The sequence below is a fragment of the Papilio polytes genome, unplaced genomic scaffold, assembly GCF_000836215.1.
Source record: "Papilio polytes unplaced genomic scaffold, Ppol_1.0 DF823731.1, whole genome shotgun sequence".
NCBI lineage: Eukaryota > Metazoa > Arthropoda > Insecta > Lepidoptera > Papilionidae > Papilio > Papilio polytes.
The window spans coordinates 2,077,316-2,094,123 of record NW_013525473.1 but is presented as its reverse complement, the minus strand read 5'-3'; the positions used below and the strand labels follow the sequence as shown (position 1 = coordinate 2,094,123).

The 16,808-nt window shown below is 32.3% G+C and overlaps 1 protein-coding gene across 1 annotated transcript; it reads right to left on the bottom strand.

Moving 5' to 3' along the window:
- Nucleotides 1-813: 813 nt before the first annotated feature.
- Nucleotides 814-11,800, bottom strand: LOC106103464 (lachesin-like). Its single transcript, XM_013283245.1, has 10 exons — nucleotides 11,737-11,800; nucleotides 7,838-7,935; nucleotides 5,229-5,436; nucleotides 3,792-3,950; nucleotides 3,255-3,383; nucleotides 3,040-3,177; nucleotides 1,534-1,683; nucleotides 1,386-1,415; nucleotides 1,254-1,316; nucleotides 814-927 (listed from the first exon to the last, which is right to left on the bottom strand). The coding sequence occupies exons 1-10, from the start codon at nucleotides 11,798-11,800 to the stop codon at nucleotides 818-820; spliced, it is 1,149 nt and encodes a 382-aa protein (XP_013138699.1). The 3' UTR covers nucleotides 814-817.
- Between the last annotated feature and the right edge of the window lie 5,008 nt (nucleotides 11,801-16,808).

Sequence of the window (16,808 nt, the reverse complement as noted above, 5' to 3'; positions counted from 1 at the left end):
TCGAACTTATTCTTGATTACTATAATTTATTATTTAGTTTGTTTTGAATATTATACTCTAATCTATGCTATTAAAAACTACCGTCAACTTTATTATTAACACTAATTCTACTAAAAGCAACTAATGTTTATTAGGAATTCATAGTTAATAACTAAATTTATTCTCTGCCACTGTAGGGTATTTGAAGAAGTTACAGATTAAAAATGATTAGGTAACTTAGTTACTGTCAAAAAACAACCTATAGATTTAATCTTATAGCGACGACGCAGAAAGCCGCCACGCATGTCATGTTTTTAAGACAGCCGTGAGACATTATACTGTGGCCATAATCGTTTCTCCTTCAGCTATTTAATACAAGTTTATCTGACCCAATGGTAAGTAAACTACAATAGTTTATTAACGCCGACGTTCGATCAACAAAATGGCACTAGAGCCTTGAGGACGTTTGTTGGGCCGTATCTTGACATGTTTAAGTAATCTTTGACAGTGCTAACCGCAATATACGTCACTCTCATTGAATTTTATCGTAGATATTTTGCAGTGAAATGTTCAATGCGCAGTAATTGTAATGTGTTTCCAGTTTCGTGTCCCGAGTTACACATGACGTCTATTCCGCGAACTGCCATCCGCTTGCGTCACGTACATCCCTCGCGGCTGCCGAAACTCCGACAAGGCCGTTGTGCAATTGGGTATGGATTATTTAATTTTCTATATAATTTCATTATTTACATATTTCTAATTTTCTTAACAAAAATTGATCTAATTATGTACTTGTACATAAGGCTAAGCAAACGCTTTTTGAGCGTAGTTATTTTACTCAAAGAAACCTCCAAGAAAGAACGCTGTTAACAATTATTAGAGAGGACAGTAAGCTGAAATTAAAGGAATCCTTCCAAGCCGCTCCGCTGTAATCTTGTAGTCTGAAATCTGAAAACATTTCACTAATTAGACTACATTTTTAATACCGGCCGAAAACATTAACAGAGTTCTTTTGTTCCAAAATACTTATTTACTTGCGAATATCTTATTAAAATTTTATAACTCGGACTCTATACTAGCCTACAGCTATATCCATACAAAGTCTTCATGATTTACACTAATTAAAACTGTTACGCATAATACATTTAGTTTGGATTCTTCTACAATAAGCACAAAGAATTGATTCCATTGAGAAGTCAAATACTTAGTAACATTTCAACTCCTCAACTACTTTCATTGTAATTTTTTTAAGTTGCAGATATACAAACTCATACCTTGAGTGCCAAATGGTGTACTATCTGATGACTTATCAGCAATTATATTCAGCCTCTGAACTGCTGTTAACAAAAAAAATAGTTAGTTATAGATCAGAAAAAATAATGTATTGAAATATATTTAAGTCATACCGTTATTTTCCATTGCGGGAGGTGGCATTGCTGTGAAACATCAAACAAAGTTAGTTTTTTACTTTAATAAACTGTCAACAGAATTACGTCCTTCAAATCAATAACACGTTAACAAAAATAAAACTTCTCAAATGTGTTATTAACTCACGGTATAGTTTAATAGTTCCCTCGCTGTCACCCAAGGAGTTTTTGGAGACACATTTGTACGCGCCGTAATCCGAGCTTGTTATCCTGCGAATAGGAAGCCGTAGTACTGAGCGATACGAGCCCGATATCTTTTGCGGTTCCAAGCCCCTACCTAAAATTAATATCACGTTACAATACTACTGACACTGTCATAAACTATAGATTTACAAGCGAAACATTTATGTTAAAACATAGAACAATACATTATGACTTACAATGTTTTATTTCAAGTGTCACTACACTCAAAACCCAGTGTAAATTAAAGTCTAAATTTATTTTAAACGTATTTCAAATAGTTTATTCAGAATCGAGTTTCTATTTATGAAATGGACATGATTTGATCATCCTTCTATTCAGTTAAGTAGCTATGTTTACATAATTATAATATTATTCCCAATGCTGGTGATTAATATATCTGAGCTCATTGAAGCGAACAACCCTATTGATTAATAATCGACAGGTCAACATAACGCGGGCTGAGCAGGCGGCAGATATGCTTGAATCAATCAGCTTTACGTACATGCATAAGGAATTCTATAAGCGTGATATCACAACATACGAAGGTATATTAAATTCTATAAAAATCTCTATAAAACTCTAACTAATTTTCAAAATTAAATTTTTGCACACAACCAAAAATATCTTAACTTTTTATTAGAGAGTACTAATATTGATAGCTGTTTTAATAGTGTTCGATAGAGATTGTATGGGTTCGCCACATTCGGTGGACGAATAGTTTTTTTTTAGCGGCCTTGGTTAATGCCGGTAACCGGGTGCATTATTTTTCTCCCGCGCTAGTGGGTAGATTTGATTCCCTTTCCAGTAAGGTCGGGCGCGGGGCCTGCGGAGAGGTATGCGGGAGAGTCGTGTGCAGTCAAGCGAATCGGTCTGTTACTTAAAGTGCGAGTTCAAAGATCATCGGAAGTGCCGGAAGGGCATGTCATTTTTGTTAGCGTACGGGGTCGCTTTAAATTACGGGTTCGCGTTTGGAGCAATAACGGGTCACACGTGTGCATCTGCAGCAGCATCAGTGGCGCCTATACTTGACTTGATTGACACCGATAGTGACAAGGCACCTGCAGACGGTGAGTCGGGCTTCGAGCTGAGGAGTAACACTTTATCCTCCATAATCCCCTTTGTTTATATTATTATGCCCTCCAGTTCATGCGTAGTCTAGGGGTAGGTTGTGCCGCGATACTCGAACCCTTCATGTACGGCACAAATATTACAAAATTATGTCGATTGTTGGTAAAGGATGACCAAAATTAACTTTTATGAGACATAAAAGTAAAATGTGAATGTGTCAGTGGGTACTTAACCAGATTTTCCTAATATTCGCACAGTTATAGAAACGTAAGTTATTTTAAGATATCACCACGATCGATAGTTATAGGAATAAGTAAACACAATTGGAATTTCACCAGTATACAGTTTCAATTCGAAGACAGAATTGATTAAACACACATACCTATCGGTACTATTTCTCCATTTTCCCTGCTCCAGTAACTAACGGGCTTGGGGTAGGCCTCTGTTTCACATTCCAGCAATAAATCGGACCCCAATACGGCGCCCACTAATTGATTCTTAATTGTCACCACGGGCGGGTCTAATAAACGAGAAAATTTATACAAATATTTAACCAAATTAAGTTTGAAATATAAAACTAAAGAAATTATTACTTACATTCAACCGTTAGCATTATTCTCTTGCTAACCGTAGGCGGTACTCCGTTAGAGGCTATGCACAAATATGCACCCGCATGCTGTCTGTTTACTCGACTTATATTTAAAACAGGACCTTCTAATGACGTCACTGCAAATAAATAAAGCAGAATGAAACGCGAAAACAACACAGTTTAAAAAACAAATGAATGTTTTACGTCATAAGTACAGTCGACAAAGTGAACAATGAATACTCTATGAGTATTTTGTCATTGAAAAAGTTGTGCGAAATAGCAAAGATTAAAAATTATAACATAAAAAACTGCATAATGATTTAAAGATAGAAATGTTAATAAACTGTAGATTCAAATGACCTTATGTTACTATATTTACTCCAATTCGCGATTTTTATTTACTATTTACAATGAAATTTTAATTACAACGTATATTTTATGTGAAAAAGCAATAGAGCATAAAGTTTGCTTTGTAAGCTCTCTTTTGTTTGTTAAAATAAAGAGCTCTACATTAAAAAAAAAACAGGTAATTAAATAGCGGTTACCTTGTATGCCATCCGCGATTGTTATAGTTTTCGAATGTTCCCTTCGCCAAGTTATTTGTGGATGCGGCGAGCCCGTGGCAGCGCACGTCAGACTGACGGATGCTCCCTCACGCACCGTCTGATCAGTACTCGTACCACGGTCCAAGATATCAGGCGGTACTAAAAAAGTAAATATATGTCACTGCTAAATTATACAAACCGCTAGCTTGTAACTTGCCAAAACGATCTGCAATTTGCACATCAAAATTCTTTCATAAAGTGACGTGTATGTTTTGAATGAATTCGTGCAACGTATAGGCAAATTACAAAGAGCCGGTGTACACGATTTTCAGGTGACATACCATGTCAACAGACTATTCTGTGTGATATCGCGACTGAAGTTTGTAAAAATGAATAGTAAGCCATTATAGCAAGGTCACGTCGAAACTTCCATGGATAAAATATGAAACCACATTGTAAATCTCGCAATAAACCAAAGTCAAGGTTTTTAGCAGTTTCTATTTTGCGCAGTATACGGCCATAACATACAACTGCATGGTTTACGCTGATTACGCTTTTATTGTACAAGGTTTTTTTTACGTGCCAGTTTTTAATAAAAGAAAACAATTTAAATTATCAAATTTAAATTAATTGCACGAGGGTGGTAAAATATAAAATTAAATTGGAATCATTATTTTACTAATTGACTAAAAACATCGGTTTTAAGATTAGATTTCTATATTTCCTTGAAAAACTTCATCCTTCACAGTTTCCTAAAACATGATTGGGATTTTATCCTACGTGTCGTCAATTTTGAAACCAAAACTCACCCAAATGTGTTAAAACAACATATGTGTATATTTTTTTTAATTCATAAACATGAACTTTAATATTGTCTTGTAGTTATGAGGTCACCCATTGTTCGCAGTCTGATTCTGTTCTCTACATAAAATACATTATTTTAAAACAAATTCCTCTCAACTGAATTACATTCGTATATTAATTTTATGGATTTTAATACCATCATTCGTAACCTTCTGTATCGAGTTGGTCAAATATATTTTACTGAATGATTATTTTCATTGTTATTATTAGGTATATTAATGTAATTTTGAATTAGTCAGGCATATTTCGTGCACACAATTAGTTGCAAACTATCAAATACTAGCTGTTGCTCGCGACTTTATCCTCGAGAAATTTAATAATATAGACTATTTTAATAAGCCATAACGTAGCTTCCTAATGATGAAATGATTTTTAAAATAGCCCAGTAATTTTTGAGTTAAATACATACAAAAATAAAAATCTTTCCTCTTTATAACATAAAGTATAGAAGTATCGTATGTGATGAATCCTTGATAAATCCTACATACGAATCTTATAATAATCTTTTATACTTACCATTAAGCCATTAAGGATTGACACACACGGTCTTAAAGCAGTATATAGTCTACTTACCAACGACATCTAAGTAGCCAAGTTGACTTTTCATAGGGTCAGTATTGATCTGGCACATGTACCATCCTCTGTCCGTCTCCCGCAGCTCTCTGATGTGAAGGAACCAGGTGCGGTGGTCGCTGTGAGTTACACCAACTCGTCGACTCCTTGATATCACATGAGTATGTATCGTGAGGATTGTTTGGGTGTCAACTCTTAGCCACGCGACCTAACAAAATATCAATATAGATTATAACAACGCATTAAACTATACTGACTTTAATTTTATAAACATAAAACTTTTTTATTGCGAATTTGAGATTTTTCCTCAAATATTAAAGTTGTGTTTTATTTTCAGTCGTGTTGGAAGCAATGTGGACCAGTTCCTTTTGAAAATTGCATATTTAAAGTAAATCACCTGCTAGGTGCTGTGTCCTTATATTTCTAAAAATCTTAACTTTTAAAGCATTACGCGGTTCCTGTGCAATGAATTCACATCAAAAAAAAAATCGGGGCTTGAAAGATTCTCGATAGCAACCGAAATATTAAGATTTTAATCCATCTATTCAACAGTAATCATTGAGGAATCTTTCAACAAAACTACAGCGTTTTTTAAATATTTTATATGCACATACTTATAAATCGTAAGCATACTTGAGACTACAACACGCTTAAAAACAGCTTGAAAGTGATTTTGCGAACGGAAAGTGTAGCCTGAAGTGCAAGGAGCAGTTAGTAAGTACTTTTATTGAACGAGATAACAAGTTTCTCTTACGTTCTACCTTAAGATTTTAAAAAGATTAACACAATATTTTCTTGATGTAGTACTTTATTATATGAATAAATCGACATATGGATAAATTAATGTTAGCTTTTTTAAAGTTTTTTATAAACTAGCTGTTTCTGTTCGGCTTTATCCGATTGAAATTGTAAAAACTTTATTTTATAGTTTACATTTGTCAAATTCTTAATTGCAAATGCAAAATACCACTATTATAATAACTATTCTTCCTTAATGTTGGCAGCATGTAATTTATGGTCCCTTTCGCAAATGGAGGATTTTTCCACTTTATTTACCCCCTTAGTTTAATAGCGTTAAAATATATAGCCTAAAGCGTATCGTAAATGTAGGGATTTTTATTTAAGAATGAATTATTCAAAAATATGCTGTGATTGCTGACATCCTACGCCAAAAGTAGTGCGTGTTTACGCTTTATAATATTAGTATAGGTGCATTAAACTGTAAAATGACATCCAAAATCAAGAATCCAAACTTGATATATGACTATTATAACTCAAGTTTAATCGCTCCACATGGAACACTATTTACACCTTTAGTCACGTATGCAACGGCAACGGAACACGAGTTGAATAGTTAATGATTTAGTAAAATGGACATATCGAAATGTATAGCGGAGATTTAAGTTTTTATGATTTTTTAAAAAGACCCTTTATTGTTCAATAAGTCGCTAATACTTGCCTACAAAAAACTACAATTATTATTGTAGTTAATAATAGTTTATTAATGGATAGAAACGTAATTTTGCATGTTTTTCTCTTTTTTTTCTTATTCACTTATTTACTTCTTTTACATTGTAATTATAGCTGAATATGTTTGCCGTGTAATGATGTATAGTATTTTAGTTAATCCGATGAGCTAGGTCTTCGCGACACAGGCTGTGCCTAGTGCGGGGACCCTGGGTCAATTGTTTGTAACAAATTTAAAGTTAAATAAATGAATTTATTATTATTATTGTAAGTAAAATTAAATACTACAGTACAAAATATAATCTACATAAAATTTGTGTAAACTAGGACTAACTTTTTTAGAAATTCGTACGTAGTGTTTGTATTTCCTAAGTTTTCCTAAACTAACTAGAGTAGCATTTAAGTAAATGTTCGAAAGCATTTAAAGGAGATAAGTTTTACTCTTATTTTTTGTGACTAGTGTATGATTTCTCTTCTCAATAGATTGTTTTTTTTAATATATTTTTTCTTAATAAAACAATCACGCGAAAATTATAACTGCCCTTTTGGTCTTGCTTTAACAATTTATTCAAAGCTACTGTCATACAAAAGACACAACCCTTTTAAAAATATGGGAACTTTTATTGTCTAGTGTACTGTAGTAAGAGTCATTATTAAGTGAGGCATTATCTTGGTCATTGACCTCTTTTAAAAATGGGAAAATGGTTTAAATAAACTTAATTAGCAACACAAGATACGTATACTTTTTAAATGCCGTAAGTCTGTTGGGCATAAATTTTAACTTAGTTACTGTTGAGAGAATTTTAAAGCGCTCTCTACATCGGCATAAGACTATTCATATGGTATTTAAAGACGTAATTTTTCCAGACTCTAGAGCTATAAGATATCCAACTTTTAAAATTATTTTATATTTAAGATTCTCATAACTTGGGCTGGTTAGGAATTTTAAATTAAATTGTTATGAAACAATTCATGAAGATACAAAAATAAATACTTTAAGAAAAAAAAATCAAAAAGGACCTGAAATTTTACGAAAGAAAATCGTTGTGACATAACGTGAGGTAAAGAGGGATGACAATATGTTTTGCAACATGTATTTCAACAGTGTAAACCCGTGGTATGAATTACGTAAAACAACAAACCTTATATGATGAAAGATTGTGTACTGTACAAGCCATAATAGCTTCTCTTCCCAGCGGCGCTGTGACATTTTCTATGGGTGCGCTAAAACCCGGTTCAGCTGCAAAGAAAAAATAATTTAGAACAAAAAATAAACAAACATTAAAGTATCATAAACGATATTGAATTCTATGTTATTAAAGAAACTAAATACCATAATTATAAACGCGTTAGTACTTTCAAAACGTTTTTACTTTGAGAGTCAAATACATTCTTTGTATTGAGCAAGTTACAACAAAGTCGACTAAAAAATACCATTGCCTTTAAATACCCACCAAAGAGTAAAAATATTTTATGACTTAGAAGCACATGATTTATAGAAAAAATACATCCAATAGCATAAAGAGAAAACATTGTGGATTTTGTAAACGCAGTTATGCTTTAGAAAAACAGCTTTAACCAATCAAAAAATAATTTGTTAAGTAATTAAATCTTTAATTTTAACTTATATCGGTGTAGAATAAAGTTAGTGTGGCAACACTCACGAAATCCTACAGCTAAAGTAGTAGTAAAATTTAATACTACATCGAAATAAATAACAGATACTTCATATTATCTGGGCAACACGAAGAGTTACGCCGTCCACGCCTCGGGAGACGCGGCCGGTCTCGTCTCGCCGCCTCGTGAAAACTAATTATCGGAATAGTATTGTTTGGAAAGTTGAGCACAATAAACTACACAATAAGGGTAATAAACTGAAAATCAAAACAGCACTGAGAAAACTTTAGCAGTAAAGTCATGTTATGACTGAAAATTAATTCTGCCTCAAAAAGACCGCGGTAAGAGTAACAATTCGAATTCTAAAAGTCTATACATAAATTAAGAACTTTAGAGTAATAGTGGTTTTATTCATTATGTATTGATAATAACTTGAGGCTCTTTCAAGATTAATCAACAAGTCAGTGGTCAATAAAACAATGACAGATCAATAGACCAGATTTACGAAAATCATTTTTCATTTGTTTTAATTTAAAAAAAAATTACTGTCGAACATTACGTTATAAAATTTATCTTCCATTAAACTGAACGTAAATAAATTGAACTGTTTAGAAGAACGATAAAGCGAATACAAATTGATTTATACAGAACCGTTTGTTTAAATCGCTGTCAAATGTATTTCCTTGAGGATAACGAATGAAAGGAATCTCGCAGATTGTCGATAAATTTTCACTTAGAGCTCAAATTAGTCTGAACGATTTCGGCTTCATAAATGGAAGCTTAGACAATCGTCGTGCTAATTTCAATCTTTAAATACTTCTAAATGGAATTAATTCTTAATAGAGCAGCAAACGCCCAAAGCCTCACGGAGTATGTGTCAAATTTAGAATAAAATAACAAACGCTTTAGTTCCAATGGGGTTAGTCGTGACATTTTTAACAACTCAAAACTTGCAGAAGATTAAAACAAAAGAGTGAATAAAGTCATTCATACGAACTACACCATGCTTGGTAGATATTTGTTCAAATATTTGTTATTTCTAACCATCATATTAATTAGGACGATTACTTGTATGTAACACATCTACTCATAATTGAATTTATAGTATACTATTATCATCATCATAATCTTATTACCCTTTCACCTAAGAGTTAGCGCATCACACTACCATACGTCATGTGTTAATTAATCCTATTCAAAATTAAACCTAATGTAGCATGACAAACATGAATTATAGTATAAAAGCAACCGATACAAATATAAAAATATTTGTGCAGAGCGCTGTAATAGTTGATACTGTTGAAGCGGTAGTCGGGGGCTTGTGAAACTTCCGGCGTTGTCACTGACAAATTACGAACGTTCACCGCAACGGTCCCCGGCACCACTAATTGACTACACGTCAAATTTTACCGCGATAATCCAAATATAGTAGGGCACGATTTTAATATGCGCCCACTAATAGTTTCCCTTCTAACAATCTGTCGACTCGGCCCCATTTAACGCGCTCGTCTAAACTTACGTGTCTATATCGTTCAAGTTTATGGCAATTAACAAGAAATACGCTTATAACTAAGAAAATAGTTATTAATTAAAAAAAAAACTAATAAGGACTTACTGTATCATCATGATTCTTCTAAATATGTCCAATGACATGTTCTGGCTATCATACTCATCATACTTTATACTAATCATACTAATATTATAAATACGAAAGTTTAGATAGATGGTTGTTTGTTTGAGTTTGTAGCCTAAACGGCTGAACGGATCTGGATGAAATTTGGCATAGATGTAGAAAATAGTCTGGAAGAACCCATAAGACTCTTATTTTTTTTTTATTTTCTCGCGGACGGAGTCGCAGGCAAAATCCAGTAAGCTATAACAATGAAATGGAGCCACATAAACATAAACATACTTGTGTGTCCAAAACCCTCGAAATAAAGCCAAAATGGTTTTGGCTCATGTTTCTTGTATGGATCGAGTAAAATATCATTCAAAAACTGTAATTTAATGAAGAAAGAGAACTTTACTACTAGTCAACTTTGCTCTTCTCGAAATAACCCTCGCATTTATTTTACTCGTGGCTGAGAACTTCTTCACAGAATAATCGTTTGTACTTTAAAAAGTGTTTCTTCTTCCTTCTTTAAATAAATAAAATATAAATATAATAAAATACATAAAGAAAATAAACAAAAGTATTTTTGATTATGTCTGTACAAAGGCATTTAAAGTATCTGTAAAATCTCAGTTGACATCGAATCATAAAATCGTAAGACATAAAAATCAACATGCTTCCATGATTTATAAAGCGTTCGAAAGGTTACAAAGTGCATAATTGTACATGAACACGCCTCATAATCAGATGGGACTCGCGGCGAACTGTTTCAATTACGTGTTGTTTTTTACCATGTATTTTTAGTTTAATTTTACATAATTGCGATAACAGTTTCTAACATAATGGCATTTACTTGCCATGCCAACACGGAGTGTTTTAATTTGCTTCGAATGTAACTATATGTGCCAAGATAACATTCAACTAATAAGTATGAATAGTTAGTGCTAAAAAACGTTAATTTTTTTAATCATTAAAAATAATAATATTGAATTATTATATTAAACAATCGTCAGTAACGAATACGTCCGCAGCGATATCGTAATGACATCGTATTTACATCCTACTAAAAAAAGTTCAAAGATAAAAAAAAACCATACAATAAATATCTATAGATTATTACATTCCTTTATAAATATAGTTATTACGTATGGATAAATCTTCAGTATCGCTGAAGAATTTCCAAAGACATCTAACACTAAACTTAACTTTAGTATGGAGTTCTATACAACAAGTATTATAATATTGATAGACGTTTTAAACTCGGTTTTGCTTTATAATGATCATTAATAAACAAAACAAAATCTTTGAATTTTAGCTGTATTTAGCAAACAACACAAACTGTTCTCAGACAGACAATTAAAACTAAAGCATAGTGTACAGACAACTGTATGTGTACATTAACAAAGCTACAAAAGTTTGTACAAGCTTTAGGTTTCCAAACATGTATGCCTGTGTATGTCCGTATGATTCCGATCAAAAATATTTTTTATTGACAGACCGAAAGCCTTTACAAGCTTCTATAGTTCTGTAAATGTTTACATATTTATGCAGCTGATTGTACTTTATTTGCTTAAGAAATGGATCTGAATTGGCGCAGAATTTTGAATACTGGTACACAGATTATTTCTCATCTCATTTCTTAGTATGAAAATGAGTATTAACAACAGACTTCGCCATATTTACTAATTATATTAATCTATATTTACTACAAAAATGTATTAAAAAATCAAATGTACCAACATACATTTTTTTTAAATATAACAAAAAATGTCTCATTTACTACCGATACCAACGTTCATGCTTCATACTTACGTGATAGCGTTGTCGCGCTTGACGAAATAAACAGCCAATCCAACAAAATTAAAGTTAAAAACATTTTATTACTTTTCTTTTTCATAAGTTAATCAATATTTATAACATTTTTAAACAATATATCTAAAGTTTCAGTTTTGTTTTCAATATTTTTAGTAATTCACATATTCTTAAAGGTCGCAAATATGTTCCTTGTACCGAAAGTAATATCGAATAATTCCTTGCACGTAGTCCAGTAAAATAAAATAACTTTGGAGCCACTTCAATAATGTACCGTTCAAAACATTTTTAAGCTGTGAAACACAAAGTAAACGCTCCTTCGGATTGCATTCGACACACGCGAGGAAGTGATTAAGAGGGCGGTCAACTTCAGTACTATGTAATACTTTGACGACGTTCCGTGAAAAGTTTTAATGGCTACGTTCTCCCGGCGATAGCCACGACCATCTCGTAGCACCGCTCGTAGACAACTGGCGCAAATGACTCGCCGCTCCGCTACGGCACCTCCCCTTTACTAAAGCCTTCTCTTTCATTTGAAGACAATTCATACAACACCCCTTACGATAATATCCTTTGCAATCTTATACTTCCTATCTAACAAGTGCAATTGTGTCTTTAAGTACGATCGTCTTTTATAGTTTTTTTTTGTTTAGTATCAAACTACCAATAAAACTAAGTTTTATTTAATAATGTCAATATATTTTTTAACCATAACCACAGTAAATGCACATACTTTAATCAGTAAATAACTGACTTTTACACACTATAAATGTAATAACGCGTGGTCGACGGTCAAAATTGCTAACAGTTAATCATAATACACCTCATAATTGAAGCCAACAGTGCGTTTTAGTACAAATAAAAACCACAAACCGGTAGAGGAATCCCTTAACAGTTGAAGTTCTAAATGAAGCATAGAATACTAATTTCAAGATCCCTTCGAAATAAAAAGACGACAAAACGCCGGAATAGAAATTCCAATTATAATTGCACAAGTTAACCTCGAGATCGAGTATTTTGGCATCGTACGTTTTAAATAATGCAGATTATAAAATTGCAATTTAATCATTGCGAATTTTTAAACGGTAGTGTATAAGTGCGGGGTTTCCAGTAAGAGGCCGAAGCATAAAATTTATTTGATTCCATGTAAGTACCAACCCAGCCGACCGGCGCCACAGAATTTAATTCTAGGAATCGCGAGGCTTTTCCTTGCAACCCCATAAGCCGCTTTTGAAGAACCATTAATATTAATTCGAATTCCTACTAGCATAAGCGTCATTACAGTTCAACAGTTGCTACGGTATTGAACACGTAAATAAATTTCCCAGGCAGTTTATTTTAAAACCTATATATGCATTTGTAACAAATACGATCAATTGTAACACTTTACATCGGAATTAAAATTGAATGGGAGAAAGCACATTTAAACTAAAGGTTCATTGAATATTACTGGTTACATTCAGTACACTATTTCCAAAAATTACTTGTACTCATGAAGTTTATTAGTTATTTATATCACTTACTAGTGTTGCTAACGACTTCGTTCGCATGGGATTAAGAAAATAATAAAAAAACTGCAAGCCTGTGTTACTCATCGATAACTATTTTGTAACTTTTTAATGATGAAATAATTTTTTGAAATCGGTCCAGTAATTATTGGGTTATTTCAATACATAACAAATACAAATCCTACCTCTTTATAGGATTAGTAAAGATTTATATTAGTATTCTACTTTTCCTTTTAATATTCATTACATTAAGCTATTTAGAAATATAATATTAACATATAGAAAATTTAACTGTATTATATGGGGCAACGAACTAACCTACGGTAAGTATGAAGCCATGCAAATATCATAAGTCATAACATAAGAAAAACTAAGCATTGTCACGAGCGTACACTAGAAAAAACTATTATACAGTGTAAAAAACGTAAGGTAACAATATATATATCGAAATAAGTGCTTAAAAAATGATTAACAGTGTTCTTAATTTATTAAAAAAATTGATCAGAACTGAGAATTTGCAAAACATAAAAAAGAGATTAATTCAAATTAAATAGACTTTACTAAATCAGTTCCAAATCAATAGGAAAAGTTAAAATTAATTTAGTAGATTTATATGAAAGCTGAACATTAGGAAAGTATTTGTGCTGCTTTAAATGGAACGCGTCTAATACGTTTCCTTTCAATGTTGTACTTTTTCGCTGAAATTACTGGGAACTCTTGTACGGGTGCAATTTCAAACGTAACCCGCTGCCAAATGTTAGTAATCGAATGAGTGCTTAGCGCAGCTTTGAAACGTATCGTCGAACAAATTAAACTTGTCTACTTTAAAACTTGTTATATTAAACTTTTACAAGAACGTTAAGATAATTATCATTATAATTACGCTTCAGAATATTTTTTTATTAATATTGACAAGCAACATTTTTATCATTCTGCGGTTGTTCGTCGAATTTTCAATGTAATTCACAATAGTAGATTGACAGAGGCTAATGAAGGTTACATTTCACCAGAATACATTCCAAAACACAGAAAACATCTAAACTAATTAATAAAAGTCCATACACGGAAAAAACTGCATAGTTAATTAAAAATCAAACCAAATTAAGTCGGAACGCAGCTTCAATTCGGCCAACACAATGTCGGTATGTAGCAGATAGTATTTCATAAATCGAACTGGCCGTCAGATTCGGAGAAATGTAGCAATGCAGCAACTGTGTGACATATGGCTATGATTTCGCTGAGCGCCCAATTCCATCAGCAGATATCATGCTATACGAGTATAACAAGTGATTTACACATTCCATATGCATTATTTTCAAGCGACCGAGAAGTATTTCGAAACAAAATTCACGAGAATGTACCAAACATCTGTTGTTTACTTATCTGTGTAGAATTAAAAAATAATTGTGCTTCTTTTTGTCTGTTATTGAATAAATACATAGATATAAATCAATAAACCTATCCCATTGTGGTTAAACAGAATCCAATATATAATATTATTTTTTACATTATCGAGGACATTTAAAACAAAATCTACTCAAATTTTGTTATGTTTTAGTACTGGTATAGTGAAAAGTTTCGATTTTACACCTTTATATCCTAAATAATAATTATTACCTACCATAAAAACTTGTTTCGTATTTTACCGGTATCCATCCAACTTTTTCTTATCAACGTAGCTATCGCAGACAAAGTTTGCGAGGAGCGCGTTGTAAAACGTTTCCTATTTACGATACGTTCATTTTCACTTAATTGCCGCTTACATACAGATTAAAAATTAACTACAATACGCGAAAACAGAAATGATCTGTCGAGGTTTTTAATTTGAATAATTAAAACAGAAAACAAAATGTTCTTTTAATATTGTTAAATAAATATTATAAAATTTGAGAATTAGTGAATTTCAAAAATATTAGCTCATTTTAACATTTCATAAAGTTTTCTTGCTCCATTTTTAAAGTTAATTTATTTTCTCTTTACAGTCACGTCACGAAGAATTTCTGAAATTATTTTCTTGTAATCAAAGGTAACATTTTCTTAAACGAGCCTACATTACAATATCAAAGAGAAACTAGCCTTTTTCATAAATGGCGAAGCAATTCGCAGTTTATTTGGCATTTAAGTAAATTTAGAGGATCCCTTCTGCGCTGGCATTTTGTTTTATGTGGCTGCTCGTTACCGGCGGCGGCCGCGCGTGAAGTTACGGCACCACTGGGCCGCCGGCCCCACGCCACGCACTATGATAGCAAAACGCTCGACAAACGCCACTAATTTTTATATCGAATTTACGATTTTATTGCACCTGGTGGTATTTTAACGTCTGTTTATGAAATTGATTTATGAGGAAGGAATAGAGATTTTTTTATTTCTTTTAAAGGTTAAGAGATCCTAAATAATGTTTACTCACGATTTCATAATTTAATATTTGCAACACACTTGTTTGTAATTACCTATTAAATAAGTGAGTTTTTTTACGTTTAGTTTTGTATTTACAATACATTGTACACTGCAAAAATTTATTAATCAGATAGTTATAATGACCGCACTTTATTGACTTCTGCATTACCGGTGGAGCTATGCGCAAATCGCTGACCTTGAAAATATGTACCTTTTCATGTCATTTTAAAAGAAACTCATTAATATACCTGGCATTGGCATAGCTTTCTTTTCACAACCTATACATTCTATAAAATAACAAAAACTATTTTCGTTGGCTCTATTTTCTTTTCAAACACGAGCCTTTTTATCATTTACTTACTGTATAATTTATGTGATTACTAGCTTTTGGCCGCGAAATCGTCGACAAGGAATTTGAAAAAATTGATGAGTAGCTCTTTATTTCTTTCAGACATCTGTGCCAAATATCTAAATTTTTTCATTTATACATATTTGTATGTTTTGTAAGACGAAAACTTTTTAATATGATTTTTATTTGATAACAATTGCGTGAACGCAGTAAACCGTAACACGGAGACTGTATTGCACCTCACTGGGGCATTTTTTTATTCGCTGAAATTCTGTTCAATTTTGCAAAAGGACCTGCATACGTGCGATATAAAATAAAACGATCTACACTAAAGGCACGCCTTTTAAAGAAGTAACAAAAGAGGTCGCTACATGCCACAATGAAAAGAAGTTTTAAGTAAAAATGCTTTAAAAACGGAAATGTTTACATTAAAATTAAACCTGCTTATGGATTTTTTTGTCACAAAAAATAATTGGATGTTCCCTTTTTCAATGACTAGGTGTATTTTAGTTACAGAATGTGCCGTCGGAAAGTGCTTTGCAAATATTGGTGCATTTCAATTTAAAGACCGCTTAAAGGCAGTTCAATCACCACATATCTATTATTTTAAGTGTAAAATTTTGATATAGGAAAACATTTTCATTAAATCGTAGAAATAAAGGGGTTATTTAATTAAAATTTATTTATCTTTTAAAAATTTTCATATCAAAGGGAATGTATAAAAGCCAATGTATTCGTTAAAAAAAGACCAAAGTAAATCTATTTTCTTTTTATATTTCCCAAGATTCCGCGTTACTCATAGAGCCGGTCCCTTGTCA